This window comes from Epinephelus lanceolatus, chromosome 6, assembly GCF_041903045.1.
Source record: "Epinephelus lanceolatus isolate andai-2023 chromosome 6, ASM4190304v1, whole genome shotgun sequence".
NCBI classification, from domain to species: Eukaryota; Metazoa; Chordata; class Actinopteri; order Perciformes; family Serranidae; genus Epinephelus; species Epinephelus lanceolatus.
Window position 1 is genome coordinate 19561757 of NC_135739.1, and position 17719 is coordinate 19579475.

Here is a 17719-nt window from a genome sequence, read left to right on the forward strand (position 1 = left end):
AGGCAGCGATTACAGAGGTTGTTGTAACACATCCATTCTTGATAATCGGGGCAAATCTTTTCCTATCCAAAAGCTATTAAAATTATAACCTATGAACACACGAATTTTGTTTCTGTGTAAAACATCATCGTGAAGGAATTTTCTATATCAGTAAAGAAATGTTCTTTTATGAAATATTTTGATCTGCTTTTGTTTTTTTAAACTTCAAACTTGCCCTGTGCCAGAAAAAAAGCCTGATCCCAGACAAGATTTCACAACTTCAGACAATTAAAAGATGTGTAAAAGCCTTTAAAGGAGCTATATGTAAGAAATCTAAAGCAAATAGTCGTAAAATCCTCCTAATATGTCACAGAGACTAAGGAATAATGTTCATATAACATACTGATCTCACCGACAACAATAGTACAGCCAGAATATTCGCATTTAAAAAAATATTTTACGGTCCGCAAATCATGTTTATGTTTTGAATTTGTGTTTTGGCCTGTTGCGCCACCCACCGCCCTCTACCAGTTACGCAGTCAGTAGAGTCTCAGCATCAGTTACAGTTACGACTGAGCTACAGCAGCACGGCAAGCAGCATTAGCAGTGTCCCGGTACATAGCATTAGCAGCTGGCTCCTCCTCAGCTGTATCCCGGCAGCAGCATTAGCAGCGGACAAGCCGGACTTGCTCGAATGTTCCGCTGGAAAACCGAAGATCACGGACGCAGCGACACGGCGACGCAGCGACACGGCGACGCAGCGACGCGGCCCTGCCATGGCAACCGTCCGTGGGCAAACAAATCAGTCTTCAGCGTGCCGCTGTCCAGCAACCTCGAATCTATAGGGGAAGGGGGGGGCACGACTCGCTGCAGTATTTTGAATTTGAGTGCAGTAACCGTTTTGGCCACATTCTTACATACAGCACCTTTAAATGTTGGACATTTATAAAGATGTATCATAGATTTTTGTCAACTCCGTCAGATTTCTACATCATTTAATCAGGCCTGCAAGGAGTAAGCTATATCCCAAGGACTCCTGACTCACTTCCTGGTTTCCAAAAAAGCAGGGATGCTGCTCAAGTACTGGCAAGCTCTCTATTTTTTTGATAAATATCGGGTGTGTCTTAACCATAATGTGTCAACTCCGTAGCCCTTGTAAATCAAAACTGAATAAGAATTATGCTTTAAAAATGAGCATTTTGATCAGCATTAAGGGAACTCTTAGCAACTTTGAAGAATAAAATGGCTACTCGCTACAACTGCTGTGAAATTGATACATATATAAGCTTTTTGTCAACTCTGTAAGATGTCAACTCTGTCAGATTTTACCTCTGACATCAATTATGCATGATATTTAAGAAAAAAATAAATCACTGGGAGGTTGGCCTATAACAAGGTTTAATAGTGAAGACTTTGATCTTTTAAAATACATTTCCCAGCCTACTGAAGAGGAAACATCAACCACCCCCCAAAGAAAGTTTTGTCCCAATTCTCAAGAATGAGTTGAGTTGTGACTCAGAGATAACACACAGACCACCGTTGTTGTCACATTTTGAAATCCCCTGAAAAACACAGATACTTTGGCAAAGAATGACAGCTATTTTCCACTTGAGATGATTAATGTCCAAACTCTGGTACAGTGTCAAAAGTACAAGTCTTTGTTTGGTTTGTATGTGGATGTTTTGTAAGAGGAAGTGAGCATTTAGAAGTTTGTGAAAGGGAAGTGAAATTGCATTATAGAAATTTAAGGATATTAGTACGAAATTCTTCTGTATAGAAAACACTATGACAGACATTTGGGGATCAAAGCATGTTTTACACAGGTTAAAAATTACCTGTTTACAGAGAAATACTAATTGTTCTATCACTCAGTGTGAATTATCAAAGTGAAGGAAAATTAAAAAAGACAGAATCACATTGTTTGATTAACTGCACAGGTCTATAGTGCCACAGTGATGTGGCTCTGCCTTACTCCTTACCGTAATCCATACCTGAACCAATAACCTAACCTTAATCCAGACATCCCATCATCATTTAACTCCATTAGACTGTTAGTGTAATGAGGCCTATCTGCATTACAGCGGAGCTATAATCATCAGAGAGACAAGCTTCTCTAGCTTGTAGAAGATTCAGGTTTGTCCTCGTGCTATGTTGGATCTTAAATTGCCAATTTGATATTATAATAAAGTATCATTCACCATTTATATGATTTGTGGCCTGTGTGGGACTGTTGATTGACAGTATCCACAGGAATCGGTGTCATAGGAAAGTCTTATTTATATTAGCTGTGCATTAATGTTTAACTTAGCTATGTATTTATATATTCCATAATACATCATTCATTTATATTTGCATCATATCTTTGACTGAATAGGAGTGACAGGATTACAGCCAGGTTTCCAGACTGTGCTAGCCAGATTTGTATTTATTATTCAGCTCCATATGGTGTCAAGCAAGATATGTTTTTGTGCTGGTTACATTATGGAGATATGTGACTTCCAAGGTTTGAGCACAACTCTAATCATTAGACTCTGAATTGAGTAAAATCCAAACAAAAACTTGCATTAGCGCGGGCAGTTGACTCTCTGTCTGTGTTTTGTTATACTCCACATTTAGTCGTTAATGCGCCATAAAAGTCTCTAAATAAAAATACTGGTACGTTATTAGATCGATTTTCCTATCTCTGACAGTCAACACTGCTGTCTGTCTATGATTGTGTGTGTTTAAAGATAGCTTATCTGTGGGTGGATGATTATGGTGGACTCATGAACCATAGGCCTGTTGATGCATCCATAGATTGGCCTGTTGAAGACACACACATGCATTTATTTATACTCATACACACACACACATTCTCTGTGTGTTGCCAACGGCATGATTAGTGCATTATAAATGACAGCCATATGTCTTCTAGCTGTCAGTTTGGGCAGGGAGCAGCTTGAGTGAATATCTTAACACTTCACTGAGACTGTACGTTCATTTTATTCTTCCACACAGTTTCTGTTTATTTAAACAAATCAGAAATGTGATGGTTTTAAATCGTAGTCCACCCATCCGTTTTCCTGCAGGGCTGGGTCACGGGGGCAACAGGCTATGCAAGGTATTAAATTGTATTCATAAACATGTGGTTCTTTCTGCATTATGGGAACATGGATATTGACAGAGACAAAGACACAGACAGCATTATAGTAATTATATATCCTTCAGTATGGAAGTCATCAGACACAAATAAAAAACATGTGACCAAACATCACAAGCTTTATGTTCCCTGATTACACTAAGATGAAAAGAAGTGGATGTACAACTGCATCAAATAAAGAGCTCACTGTACGCTACTTAAATGCCACAGTGTGTCTGTACTGATGTAGACTATGTCTGTTGTAACATGGTGGGAAAGTCATGTTTTGTTCCTGTGGAGTGGACAAATGTGCCATTTCCAGCCAAAATGGAACATGTAAAATCAGCCATTGGCTAAAATATTTTTGTACAATACATTTTCTAACTATTTCTATTTTAAAGGGGCCGTTTTCTCTTACTTGTAGTGCTATTTATCAGTCTAGACTGTTCTGGTGTGAGCAGTGTGTGAGATATAGATGTCTGCCTTCTCTCCAGTATAATGGAACTAGATGGAACTCTGCTTGTGGTGCTCAAAGGACCAAAAAAACAACCAACCAAGCAAACAACAAACAAACAAACAAAAAACACTAGAAAAACTCAACAGCAATGTCTCTCTCCAGAAATCATGACCCGGTGACTCAAGATAATCCACATAAATAAACTGAAGGATTAGTATGTGATGTCACACGGAAGAACTTCCCTCATCTTGTACTTAAAGTGATGCTACTGCCCAACACTGACAGTGTCATGTGGGAGCTGTTTTCTTTCTACCGAACTTCACCTGCCAACAGTATCACTGTGCAGAAGGAAGCGGCTTGTGCTTGTGACAGTGTGAGATGTAACCACTAATGGCGTCCTCCTTGGCTGAGATGTAACATTAGTTATCTTAGTGGTTCTAGGTGCGCTAGCAGTAGATGCACGCTTCCTTAAGTGTGGTGATACAGGTCGCGGGTGTAGTTTGGTAGAAGGAAAATTGATTTCTGGAGACATTGCTTTAATTGCCTAATTGTATTTTTTGGCACTTTTAGCACCACAAGCCGAGTGTCATCTAGTTCGATTATATTAGAGAGAAGGCAGACATCTCTACGGCTGATATCTCTATCACTTTGCAACTCACACCAAAACAATCTAGACTGATTTTGATGTGGGGGTGAACTGTCCCTTTAAATGCAAAAGCCCAGCTAGCTTTTCTTGCGGTGATCCCTCCTGTAGCTTTCACCTTTCTGATCTTTGCAGTAGCCCCCAATTTATAATTTGTACTCTTTTAAGTGTCTGCTTTATGATGCAATAATACGATGATGTAGACTACAGAATAAAAAGACATAAAAAGGGTTGACGTCTGGATCCAGGAGTGCCTCTGTGCTTTAGTATGTGAGGGAAAAAGCACTGTGCAGTCACAGATAATAAAGATGAAGGAATAATAAAATCTAAAACAAACTCTTTCTCACATCAGTAGAGAGCATAAGCAATCTGTGTAGTGCTTAGGCAGGTGTAAACTGTGCTGTTGTGTTAATGCTATGATGTTTAGGACAAGCAGCTGATTTTACCCATTAAAAAGACTTTATTGTAGTCTTGACAAACCTAGACAGACTTAATATACATGAATAACCTCTTCTACATCTAGGACAAAGTGAAAAAAGTTGCTAATCTTTGACACTATTAAGAACACGTAAAGCTGTTTTACAAATATGTAGCTGATGTTTTAGTTTCATGCTGTGAAAGTCTTTTGCATGTTCTTTTGCTTTGATGCTCCAGGAGTTAATTTGAGAACCAAGTACGGGGTTAATGCCTCCACTGGGATCAACTAATAGGCTAGACCTCCTCCTAACAGGTGCACCTGCTCTCTCTCTCTCACGTACACTCAAATTGTGACACATATATGCCAGGAAATCGTATGCGTGCTCACACACATGAGACAGAAAGGTTTCAAACCCTTTCCTTATTTGAATATATCTAATTTATTTATACAGCAGGAACTGAAACCACTGCAGGTTTCTGAAGGTTCCTTTGCTGTGAGTCATATTAATATGAGGACTGTAAGTGTTGAGGAAGTTTTGAAGTAATCAAATTCGTGCACCTTGAACTTGTTGAAAAGCAGCTAAATTTATACACTAGCCAAAGACAGCAGGGGGGGCTTTAAATTTGCTTAATCTGCGCTGGTCAGATGTTTTGTTTTTTACATGTTACCACAGTCATTGATTGTGGCGGTGGGAGCTCGTCCAGTCACGTACTTTTGTGCAAATTAGTTTGTTCAGCGGGGACAATGCCTCGTCTAATCATGTGTTTGTAATCAAATCAGGTTCAAACCTCAAGTCACCCTCTTGTTTCAGCATCAGGCTTCCAGCAGCGTTGTGCTGGACTGGCCATCTGGAGTAATGCGAGTTGTCCCAGTGGGCCAGAAGTTTAAGCAACGTGCAAATGGAAAGACAGAAAACATCACACACTGTTTGATCTTGAAATAGTCTCGCGGGGTTAGCTTCATCCAGATGTGTCTAATAAATTCATTACATCTGGCGGATCGTTTCTTTTTGTTGGAATGGACAGAGCTGTTGTCCCTCAAGGTCTTTATCAAGGATATGACTGGGCTATTTATTTTAAGAAAATATGTCTTTCTGTCCTTGCAGTCATCGACATCTGTTGCCTTTAAGTGCCTGATGAAAAAAAATACTAGTTGAGCAAAAAGGTTGTAGGGATATTTTCAAAGTTTGATCCAAACTTTAAACGTATCATCCGATTAAGCACCTTAAGCTTAAACCTGATGACAGAGACCATCTACCGCTATAAACTGCAATATAAGTGTACAGAAAGAGGGCCTATAAATATTTGTTTACTTGTGCATGTGCAGAAAGAACTCTGCAAAGATTTCTCATTACCAGGCTTCATCAAGTTCATTCACCTGCTGCTACAGTATATAGATACATCAGCTGACCTATATTGAGATAAGAAACAGGTTTCAAACCATCTGGTAGCTTGTAGTGAACTGAGAAGTGCAGTGTTGATAGTTTATGTGTGCATATACAGTTATGTCTATATTTGCTTTACAAATTTAGGGTTTATTTGTGAGTGCTCCTTCTCAATGTGATTGCACTAAAGCCGGGGAAATCTGGAAAAAGCAAAAGAATAAACATAAAAATTTGAAAATCCACCCTCCTCCTGCAGCTCGCCTCTTTGTCCCAAGCCCCTCCAGGCGACCGCGGGCATATGCACACGCTTCATACAGATACCCAGTGTTACCCAGATACGTTGATTTATTTAATCTCATCTTATTGTACAGTTGCACAAAGCTCATTCGCTCAGCCCTCTTTCTCTCTGTGCCTCTGTGTATTAGACTACAAATGAGACAAGAATTAGCAAGCTAACGTTAGCCACCCAACTGTCTCTTTGCCTCGCTCAATGTTGCTGTGGTACTGCTTCCCTGTGAGGAAAGCTGGCAGCAGCTTGGAGACTGACCTTCAGTCGGCTGCTGTTGGGACTCAAATTTGGCCCCCCCAGCACCGGATGTCACTGGTGTCGGACTGGTGGCCAGTGGCAGCATCAAGTTTAACCTGTTAGCTGATCAGGAAGGGATGTCTGGTGGTTGCCTGGAGCTGGGATTTAGGCTGGCTGGATTTGTGTTGCTGTGGCTGCTGACTGGGGGTCTGTCTCCCGAGCCGCTGCTAGCTCTTCTCCCGCCGAGGTGGTCTGTAGTGGGGAGTGAGGTGAAGGTCGCACTGTGATTCGAGGCTCTAGGTAATGTTAAGCAACATATACGTGAACTTGAAGTCACAGCTCTGAGCCTTTAGCTCCTGTTAGCTGGACGCTTAACAATTAGCAATATTTTCTCTCCATCTCTGAAAAGCTCTGCAGATATTGACAGTTTTTAGACTCACTTTTTGATAAGCCCATCTTCCTGTTTTGGGTTGCTCGGCAGTGTAGCCAGTTGTAGCCAATGTTGGAATAGCAACTTACTTTGCAGGATTCTCCACCATTCAATCAGGCTTTCATCAAAGGGACGTGCACACACAGCTTCATTTGTACAACTGCCAGTAGTAACACCCTCCCTCTGAAATGACTTGTAATTGGCCAAAGTCTCCCTTCACCGCACAGATTTTCTAAAGCCTGACAACAGAGCAAAGAGGAGGTGCAGATGTCTTGTTTACTCTAAATCCTCTTGAATTACAATATGCTCAAAGTTATTACGGGAGTTTTGCCCAATAAGGCTGCCTACACAAACTTTCACAAGTTTCTCTTCTACATCACTCACATTTGTCTGATTGATCAGAAGTCCTCACAGAATGTCTTTCATCTCTAGTCTATTTCCTTTTCCTGAGTCGCATACAAATTAACAGCTGACTCGTTTCATCAGGCGGCAGGATATGGAAGTGAGGAGGTCAGGACTGGAAAAGCTGCAATTACCCAACATTAGTGACCTGGAGAAGTTAAATGAGAGAAAGAGACTACAAAAGGACAGCCAGTACCCATTTCCTGACCGTCCCACTATGTAGACGGCACAGGAAACATGGGAAGAGAGAGGGTTGTACGACAGGCAACAAAGGTTCCCGACAAGAGTCGAATCAGTGGCATTGAGATAATGTGGTGTGCGCCTTAACCGTGCCCCATGCTTTTACACTTCTTGATCGCACTCCCACATTTTTGTTACTTTTATCATACAGATAGCAGCCCCACTGTGATGAAGCCTGTCGCTGTGTTAAGCTGGCGATGATGCAAATACTTCCATGTCATTGCGTCTCATTAAAAGCCTTTCACTAGTGAACTATTTGAAGGCGGCCTCTGATGGTGATGACTGCTAATGAAGCCTGGTTCCAGACCTCTGATTCATGATTTAAGAGGTGTTTTGCCCACTCGTGGCTGTGTCCACCAGTTTGAGAAACTTTCGACTAATCAGAGCTAAGTAGGTGGGATTAAGAATGGGGACATTTTCCTTCCTAGCTACCTCGCTACCTCTGTGAAAAAGAGTGACAGGATAAAGGGGACGAGCGTGGATGAGACCAATGCTGCTGTACAAGTTGTTTTAATCGTACAAACAGAAATAATATTTGAATCAACGTGATCAGATGATCAATGTCGAAAAACGCTGACTGCTCTTAGCAATGACTACCAAAGCTGTCAACGGATTGGGTACAATAAGTACCCAACAGATCAGTCTGCATAAAAATATTCAGGATGAAAGGAAGGAAGTAAAAAAAAAAAAAAAAAAAGGCAATTTTTGCAGCTTTTCCACCAAAATTAGCACATATATTCAAGTTTTTAAAAACAAGAAAACCCACTATAAATACGCGATAGACTCCTCTCTGCAGTAGATGAGTTTGCCTGTCTGTTTTTTTGTTGTTGTTATGTTCGACGTCACAGACATGCCGAAAAACAGGAAACAACTTGGAGGCCATTAATAATTTCATGGTGGTTAATTCCTCTTTATATGTGTTACTTATTCAGTCTCTCTTTCAAACTCGGTGCAATGTCGACCAATTTGAAAGATATTAGCACCATTTGTCGGTAAATAAGTATCAACTATTGTAGACAAGATATAGTAAAAAGAAGCAGCCACAGTAGCCATGTGGGCAACATGTGCTTATCATATATTTGAACGTAAAGCCTTCAACATATCACTCAGACAAGAGACACCCTTCTTGTGTCACATTGAAAACCAACAATATAAAAATTCAGCAAAGGGAATCCTCTCTGGATTCTTCTGCCTCCCTCTGGGGTGAGAGAGTTATCCCCAAGGACAGCTGTACGCTCATCAACTTGTTAAGCACAATGGGGGAGAAGAGGGAGTGTGGCGGGTGGGTGAGTTCATTTTCTCTTTATAGAGGCTGATACTCTTTTTTTGGGTGAGGTAATCAATGTGTAGTGAAGGGGATTAAAAACGGTTGATTCCAACCAATTTAGAGCACTAGGAAAATGTACACCTCAGGTATTGTGTGAACTGGTAATCATAGATAAATAGGCTTCATTTATTTCCATATGTAAATGTAGTTTAAAACTCCGGCTGTCCATTGGATTAGCCTTTGTAAATCCCATTTAGGCCCCAGTCTGGAAAAAAGAGAACGGAGAGGATCCGTGACAGGACTGGGTTTAAAAGCGACACTGAGATGGACAAAGTGACGTCAGATTAACGAGAGAGATCGAAGGAATGAAAGAGGGTGAATGAGAGAGGGGGGGCTTATTGAACAGATTCACACATGAGCCAGCATCCTGACTCACTGGCCCAGTTTATCTTCTTACACAACAGGCCAGCGGAGTCCATTCACCCTCTCTCCTCTCTCATCACTTGCTTCGAGGAAGGGCAGAGGTGGGGGTGGGGGGGTGGTGGGGGAGAACTTTTAGAGAGTGTAGGGTGAAAGGGAGAGCAATGGGGTGCAGCTGCAGATAAGCAGGGAAACATAGGGGGAAAGGACGGATGAGGAAGGACTGTAGTAGAGGAGAGATGGAGGCCGCACTGTAGGGCTTTGCCAGCATCCCTGCACGGTTGCTAAGGGAACCGCTTATTTGTCGTCAAGTCTCTTTCACACCGACTCTTTTCCTGTCATGTCACACTCTGTTTCTCTTCCGCTTCCCTTTCTCCTTCTGTTTTAAAGCTGCTTCTCTTTAGCACGGAGAAGCGGAAAGTGAAATGAAATCCAGTGATGCCATGAGCTAGAGAATGAGTTCAGCCAGAATCTGTCTGTCAGAGGGAGAGCGGAAGAGAGGGGGGAGCTGCTGAATGGTCGCAGGTCCCAGCTGAGTGTAATTCAAGGCCTTGTCATTTATCCGACAGAGGACGAGTGGATTATCTCGGTGTCCTTGACCCACTATACCCCCACTTTGTAGGCTAGCATAGAAAACTAAAGGGTAGATGGATAGAGTGGGTGGATAGGACCCAGTGTGATGGTGGGCTGGCTGGCACAGAGAGACAATAATGGAGCCATTGGCAGGCTGTTATGTAATCTCTCAGAATCTGCATTTGAAACAAAGATTTTGTCCCTGCTGTGTGATTTGGTCGCTGAAAGGCCGAGACCAGTGAGACCACCTCTGTCCAAAATTATTCAGGAAGTAAAAACATCACATTTTCCCAACAAATGCCAGTAAGTGAACCTCAAAGACAAATCTGCTGTCAGCTGGTGCCCAGTCATGCCACTGCCAATAGCTGATTTCATACCCTGCTTTTTCCCTGCAGCAGCCAGCAGGGGTATAAGAAAATATTGATTAATTTGAGTATCAGGGATATTAGGTTTTGTGATCATGTATCGATTCTCATAAACACTGCAGCAATTTTTAACTAATAGTTTACATTTTGTGTTCTCTCTTAACCAAGTGGCAGCTTCCAGGGCTGAAAACTGAAGCCAACACCAAGTGCCAAAAACTGCAGTTATTAGAACGGCTGCTTGAAGCTGGCTCTAGACGCCAGTCAAACCCCTTAAACACCCATGTTAAAATGCCCAACTTAACAGCAGAAATTAACATGGTTACAGCCTGGTATAAAAACAGTTTTGGTCTCTATAACTAATTTCCTCCTTCATGACAACTGTAAAGTTATGCATCATTAAGGGCTGCTTGGAGTGACAGGCTAGCCTTGGCTTCTCAGTCAGATCCACCCCTCACTCCTTCATAGCTCCAGCCTCTCGCCCAAATATGGTCACTTTGCTAGTGTGTTACAGGGACTCTGATAAATACAAATTTAGATCCCACTGTTCTGATTGCAGGAGACCTATTATGCTCATTTTCAGATTAATACTTGTGTTGAACAAGATAAAAAAGCCCAGTCATTTCCAGCTTTTCTGTATCGTCATTGCAGCTATAGCAACACTGTAATCGCCAATAAAAGCTTCTTAATACAACCAAACATACTCCAGCAGATATATGATCCAAAATTCAGTGTGAACTTTATAACATCAGCAACTAAGTTTACGTTTCCCCGATGTTAGCATGTAGCTACATGTACGTTAGTTTGCAGTGTACTTGCAACTAAGGAATGACTGTGCCAGAGGATAGCAGCATTGTTTACTGTGAAAAATCACCAATTAAAGCTTCTGCACAACCAAATGTTCCAGCAGAAATGTTATCCGTATTGGGGAGAAATGTACAATACTGGCAACAAAGTTTACATGTTTCCCTGATGCTAGCATGTAGCTTTATGTAGCAGTGTAGGCTATGTATTGTTAACACATACAGCAGTGTGCCATGTATAGAATCTGACACACACTATGTAGTCGTCGGAAAGCCAGTAGAAAACACTTGTACATATACCTTATTATTTAAAACTTCGGCCACGTTTATTATGAACGTCTGACACTGTAACATTATATAAGACACAAAATACAAAAAAACACAACAGGTCCCCTTTAAACTCAGACCCTGTGCATATGGTGGTGTGTTCTTTATACTGTAGCAGTTTTCCTAAAATAAGTTTAAAAAATAAAATGCAATATTTCACCTTGCTATTGCAATATATTGAATCATAATCCCTGTATCATGGTGCCTGTTGTATCACCAGATTCTTTCCAATACACAGCCCTAGTAACAGGCTCTGTACATATTTGGGTTTTGGGGTTTATGTATTATCAGAGGCAGATATTGCAAGGGTTTAAACATTGAAACTGGGTGTAATCAGGAGACTTCTTGCTCTATAGTCACGCCGGGTAAAATTCCAGGAACAGCGCTGCATTAAAAAATGCATGGGGCTGCTTTGGGTGGGGGTGTGTTGCTAGAGGTACAGGTTAGAGAAGGAAATGTGATCCAAAAAGCCCATTTTGAGTAACAGATCCATGAGTCTGAAAGCTTATCAGACGCCCAAATGACTGCATGGCTGTTTATGTTAGTGTGAGGAATGTCTGACAACTCTGCAAAGTTATCATGACAGTTATTGTAATATTGTCATTTCTGTTTTCCATCAAGGCAGTCACTGAGTAAACTGTACAACTGTGCATTCATGTTAAGAAGCAATCTACTGTACCAGTTTTTTTATGCAGTGCTAATGTTGTCAGAGCAGGTTTGTTTGAATTTCCTGCAGTACTCAGAGAAAGCAGACTTGTAGCCAGCATGGTAACAGAGTACACACTTCCGCACCGTAAATGTCATTACCATTATGTTGCCGACTTCAAGCTGTCATGTGCAATTACAGTACAATCTGCAGGGATACACCAAATTGTCTGTCACTACCAAACCGAAGATTACACATCACAACTTTGGTTGTAAAATGCGGCTGACTCTCAACTCTTTCATAACTCGCTACACGTATGAGTACATTCGCAGTGTAAACGTAGCCACAAACGCTGACACAGAGGAAGGAAGGTATAACAATTGGTGCTAAAGTGGTGCAAATAGGGCAGAGTGACAGAGTGGGCAGAAGAATACGGAGGTAAACAGACCAGATGTGGATGTGGAGACATTAGTAAGAGATGTATCAGCAGTGAGACAGCAGTTGTGGTGGTTACCATGTAAAGTATGAGCTGCAGAGGCATGGCTGGTGTCTGCAGTAACTTGTGTCAGCCACTAGTGTGTTTCCGCCTTTGTGAGAGTGCGTAGGCTTGTGTTTTTGTGTATCGGAGAGGGTGATGTGGTGGAAGACTGGGGGGGTATGCTGTGTGCTGACAGCTGGCTTCTATAAATAAATGTCGCAGGCAGGGGGGAAACACAGGGGTGGAGAGAGAAAGAGCGAGGGAGCTGGGAAGAGTGAGAAATAAAGGGGAAGGAGAGGGGGAGGGAGGGAGGATGGGAGGGGTGATAGAGCAGGACTGTTACAGATGTACTGAAAGACTTAAGAATGTGGTAAGTGTCCTGAGCTCCGGTCATGACTTACCGAACACACACCACATGTCACCACCGTCTGAACCAATCAGCAGCCCCGGGCGGGATCATGTGCTCCCCTGCATCTGTCTGTCTGCTTCTTCTTCTTCATCTGTCACGGCTTGAGGACCACAAAGTCTGTTGCTGTTACAGTTTTTATCTCACATCAGTGTTGCCCTGTCAGCTTCCTTCCCTGTCTTGTTTTGACTCTCTCGCGTTTGAAGCAAGGATGCCGTCAAATCCAGAAAACAGCAGGAAAAGGGACAGAAAACAAAGAAAAAACAGAGAGAGAAAGAGGGAGAGAATGAAAGTAAGGCGATAAACAAGACATATAACACTGTGTCGTGTCATGTTTTTTTGTCACGCAGACAGGAAAAGTATCAGACAGTTTTATGAACCCCCTGTGAAAGTGACTGTCTTAGAAGACATGGCTTACATTCAGCTCTCCCTCCATTAATTTGTCATGTACTTGGTCACTGAGCCCTGTCGTATCATATCCTGTAGACTAGCTGCTTAGTAACAACGGGCTGAGATGTACTGTATCACTGACACCGGCAACTTTCACTTTCCTGCCTCCTGTTACACCATTTCATTGCCCTCCAAAGTGGTGTGTCTATGTGTGTGTGTGTGTGTGTGTGTGTGTGTGTGTGTGTGTGAGGCTGTGGGCTGGGTTTGGTTCCCTGTCTTGGCCCAGCAAAGGCAAACTGAACACCTGCCTGTTTTACTGCCTCACTAATGTACCTGTCTTACATTTTTTACCCTGTCACTCTGCACATCTTTGTGCCTCCATGATTGTGATTCAGAGTTTCTGCTGCCACAACTCAGACAGAGGTTGGGGAAAGAGTATTAAAAGGAGTAAAAGGTGGGAGTGTGGAGGCAGCATGATTAGGGAGGAGACGGAGGATGATAACATGGCCCCACTAGTGAGTGGGTGGGGTCTGTATGTTATCAGGTGGCATCAGGAAGCCTTTGCTCTGACTTCCTCTATTTCTGCTTGCATAGCAAATCATAAGCAGACTTGTGAAAGACGTGTTTCTGTGGGCAGAAGGTCACATGGTTGTAATGTACTGCAGCATATTGATGGTGGTGTGTAAGTGTATGTCAGGAAGAGAACGACATCAAGGCCATACCTACTGAGTCAACACTGGGGTTAACCAAATCTGCTGGGGGATCTGGTGTCCTCCCACCCCTCCAGGAAAAAAAACCCATACAGTCCATCATTAGCAAGTACAACTCTATAGTATACTATATGATTATGCAACAAATGAAAGCTACTACTCTCTACATAAATTACACATGTTTCTGTTAGGGTGTGAATGTCAGACCCTGTTGTGAGCCAGCAGCTCTGAGAGGTTTGGAGAACCAAAATTAGCACAACAGTCCAGTAACTTGGTTCAGAGCTTTGCTTTTTAACAGTCTTTTAATATCAATATACATCAAACACACGTCATCAGTACAGACACAAATACATACTGACATGAAGGAAAGGCATAGATGTATTAAGAGACCCAGATACAGTGTTGGGGGCGGGCCCCTGTTCAGTCCTGTGAAAGTTGGGTAGTGGCGCATGAAGCTAAAATGGTTCAACTGCCGCCATGAAAATTACCCGGATGATCAGCTCTGCTTCTGCATCATTTAGCCCATAGAGCAGGTGCACTAGAGACTTGAGATGGTCAAGCCGGCTGCTTCAAGTTTAGCGCTCTGCTAGCTTGAATGGGAAAAAAATGATTCAATTGTGCATCTCTTCTAGACCTTCCTTATGTTCTCGGACCGAATGGATCAAATCCTAACTGTGAAACAAGTCAAAAAAATCTATCCCCTGATTTACAGACATCTCTTTCATAATGTAAGTATCAGAAAAGGCCCTTTTGAGCCCAATGGAAATCACGTGATGGGCTCCAAAGTTGTAATTCCAGTGTTTGGCCGCTATGTGAAATTGGCCTCAAAGCCTGGCAAACTTCCTTGGGGCCTGAGAAGGGGTCCCTAGCCCACAGACAAAAGGCCAAATTACTGAAACAAGGACTTAAGGTACTCAATGATCAGACTAGTACTAGCACGGGTAAAATTAAACAGACATTTTAAGCTATAATAGATGTCACATATAACAGTCTTTTTATTGAGGCCTTGAAGTACAATGACTCTACAACATCCTTCCACATCCACAAGTCCCTCTGGGTACAGTCCATATGACCAAATCCTGGTGAAGCCTAGTCCCGGTCATGACAGCGAACACGGAAGGAACCAGACTTTGGTGTCATTTCTATTGGAGTCAATAGAGCGGACACTTCAAACCACACTATAATCCATCATATCTTTGCTGTTTTAACTTTGACTGAAAATCCTGAGATTTTTTTTATTTAAATATGCATGTTTATTTGTGAGTGAGTTAGTTTTCCTTGTTATTTGTCTCCAAACAGATCATGGGTCTGTCCAAGTGAGGCTGAGATGCAGATGCTAGATGGAGCCATGATCTGTTTGGAGACCAATAACAAGGAAAACTAATGCACATATTGAGATAAATATGTCAATCTACATCACGTAATGTGTGTTTTTTAATACGGTGGAAAGATTTTTCAGTCAAAGTTAAAACAGCAAAGACATGATGGGTTATAGTGTGATTTGCTGTGCCCGTCTGGCTCCTAAACACTGTCACAGTCTTTCATATTTTCCTTGTCCTCAACCAGGAAGTGGACTTTGGAAAAAAAAAATATGATTAGAAATCAAAACAAACAGGAAACAATAAAACAAATACTGGAATGAAAACATCCTAAATATATTGATGTATAAATCAACCAAACTGGATCCTAGGTTTAGATGATAAACACATCACATAACCAAAAGAAAATATTCAACTAAACTAATAAATAAAGGAACTTTTCATCTGACTGGTGAAGGAGTGAGTAAGTGGAGCCTCCTCACAGGAGCTTAACATAAATGATTGACACTTTACTCAGACTTCACGAGGACTATCTGACAGATATAAGGTAACAAAGACTGCTGGGGTATGGCAACACAACTTGGACAAACAACACAGAGCTGCAGAACACTGTAATGCTACAACCAGTAGTTATGCTAATGGCAATTTTTATTATAATTTTTTATTTGCCTGTTGTAGAATAGCACTTTTTTAAATACATACATTTTTCATCAATATACCGGAGAAGAAAGAGCATTTTTAGTATAGTGAGTATAGGGGGGATGTGGCCCTCAATATGTGGGGATGTAATCACAGCTGTGAGCGACATACAGAAAGGAAGAGAGTGCATGTGTCAGTGTAATATTAGTTATGTGTGTATGTAAAAGCAACATCTGCTCTGTCTCCAGCATCCAAACAACATCTTGACACTGTCAGTAGTGCTGGCCACGGGCCAACAGAGGATCACCTTACACTTTCTATCGGCATCTTAATATAAACCACCATATAGATGAATAAACAATCATGCTTATTCTTAAATACCTATTAGCTTCTCTCCTGCAAAGATATACCATCAGTTTGAACTTGTACGCACCAGTTTCACAACTTGTTTAGTTTACATTGTCTTGAATGTTCATGTGATTCATTTGTGATACTTCAGCTGTTTATTACATAGACACAGTGTACGCTGCCCTCTTCATGTCTTCCTTGTAGCTTCCACTTAGGCCCATTTGTTTTCTTCAGCCAGAGTTTATTAGTTCAGAAAAATGTGCCTAGGGTTGCTGCAACAATTACAACCCCTTTAAAAACATCTGTGGTCCAACTGGCCAAAATATTTAAGTCCTTACGAAGAAACAGGATGTTTTTTTTCCTCAGCGTTTACATCTTGGAACAATAAAACAAAAGCAACCAAATGATTTCAGCCCAGAAGCCACAACAGTGCAATAAAGACTGTAAAGAATCTGTGTGGTGAATTGTTTGCTTCACCACACATATTGAGCCGAGAGCCTTGTAATAAATGTCATAATCCTGTAAAAGAACAGCCTCTAAATTAATCAGATACTGCATCCAAAGGACCTGTCAGCAGCTCGCCTTCTCAAAAGAAGCAGCTAAATTAATTCTGAGTGTGACTTCTTTTCCTCTGTCTGACTGTGCCTCCTCTCTCTGCTCTGTCCCCGCAGCCTCTAGGACAGTGGTGCAGGCTGCTGCCCAAAGATGCTGCCAAGATGCCGGAAAGCGCGTGGAAGCTGGTCTTCTACACCATGTCGTGGTCATACAGCACCTACCTACTCTTCTTCACCTCCTACTCCTTTTTCCATGACCCGCCCTCTGTCTTCTACAGTAAGAAACACAACAGTGTGAACACATAGTGTCATCTAGGGTCATTTATTTAGCAGTTTAGGCATTAGTCCTCTTGAATCTGCTCCTCAAGATGTTACAAGAAAAGAGCCTTATTAATCAGTACATATTTGTAACTTGAATTGAAATTGAATTTACTGCTTTTAATTCATTTTCAGTATTTGAAGTCTGTCCATATTAGATAAACATTGACCTCAGAAAAAGCATCTCTAACAGCACAGTAACGGAGGCAGTTTCTTCGCAAACCTCTCAAGGAACTGAAGTCATTTTAATCTAATGAAACAGCAGGCAGCACGCCTTAATCCTATAGAGACTCTGTTGGGGTAAAATGCCACTTTGAGTATTCAAATAGAAGGATATTTATAGCAGAGCATACTGGATATGCAGCCTGGTGGTTCATGCATATGCTGAGCCTTGAATTGATCACTCTTGCATGTTATTCAATCGTTAGCAATCAGCTGTTATTGATACAAAAAACGGTGGAAATCATCAGAGGCCCCACGATACGACATTGTGATACTTAAGTCACGATACAAGATACAATATTACTGGGATTTAAGATGTTTAGTACCTTTTCTCAACTGC

General features: G+C 41.6%; 1 protein-coding gene across 1 annotated transcript in view; it reads left to right on the forward strand.

Moving 5' to 3' along the window:
• Nucleotides 1-17719, forward strand: part of cers1 (ceramide synthase 1) — a 45626-nt gene that overhangs the window by 15368 nt on the left and 12539 nt on the right. The window contains exon 2 of the mRNA XM_033621629.2: nucleotides 16957-17116. Within this exon, the coding sequence (XP_033477520.1) occupies nucleotides 16957-17116 (160 nt within the window). The remainder of the gene's footprint in view (nucleotides 1-16956; nucleotides 17117-17719) is intronic.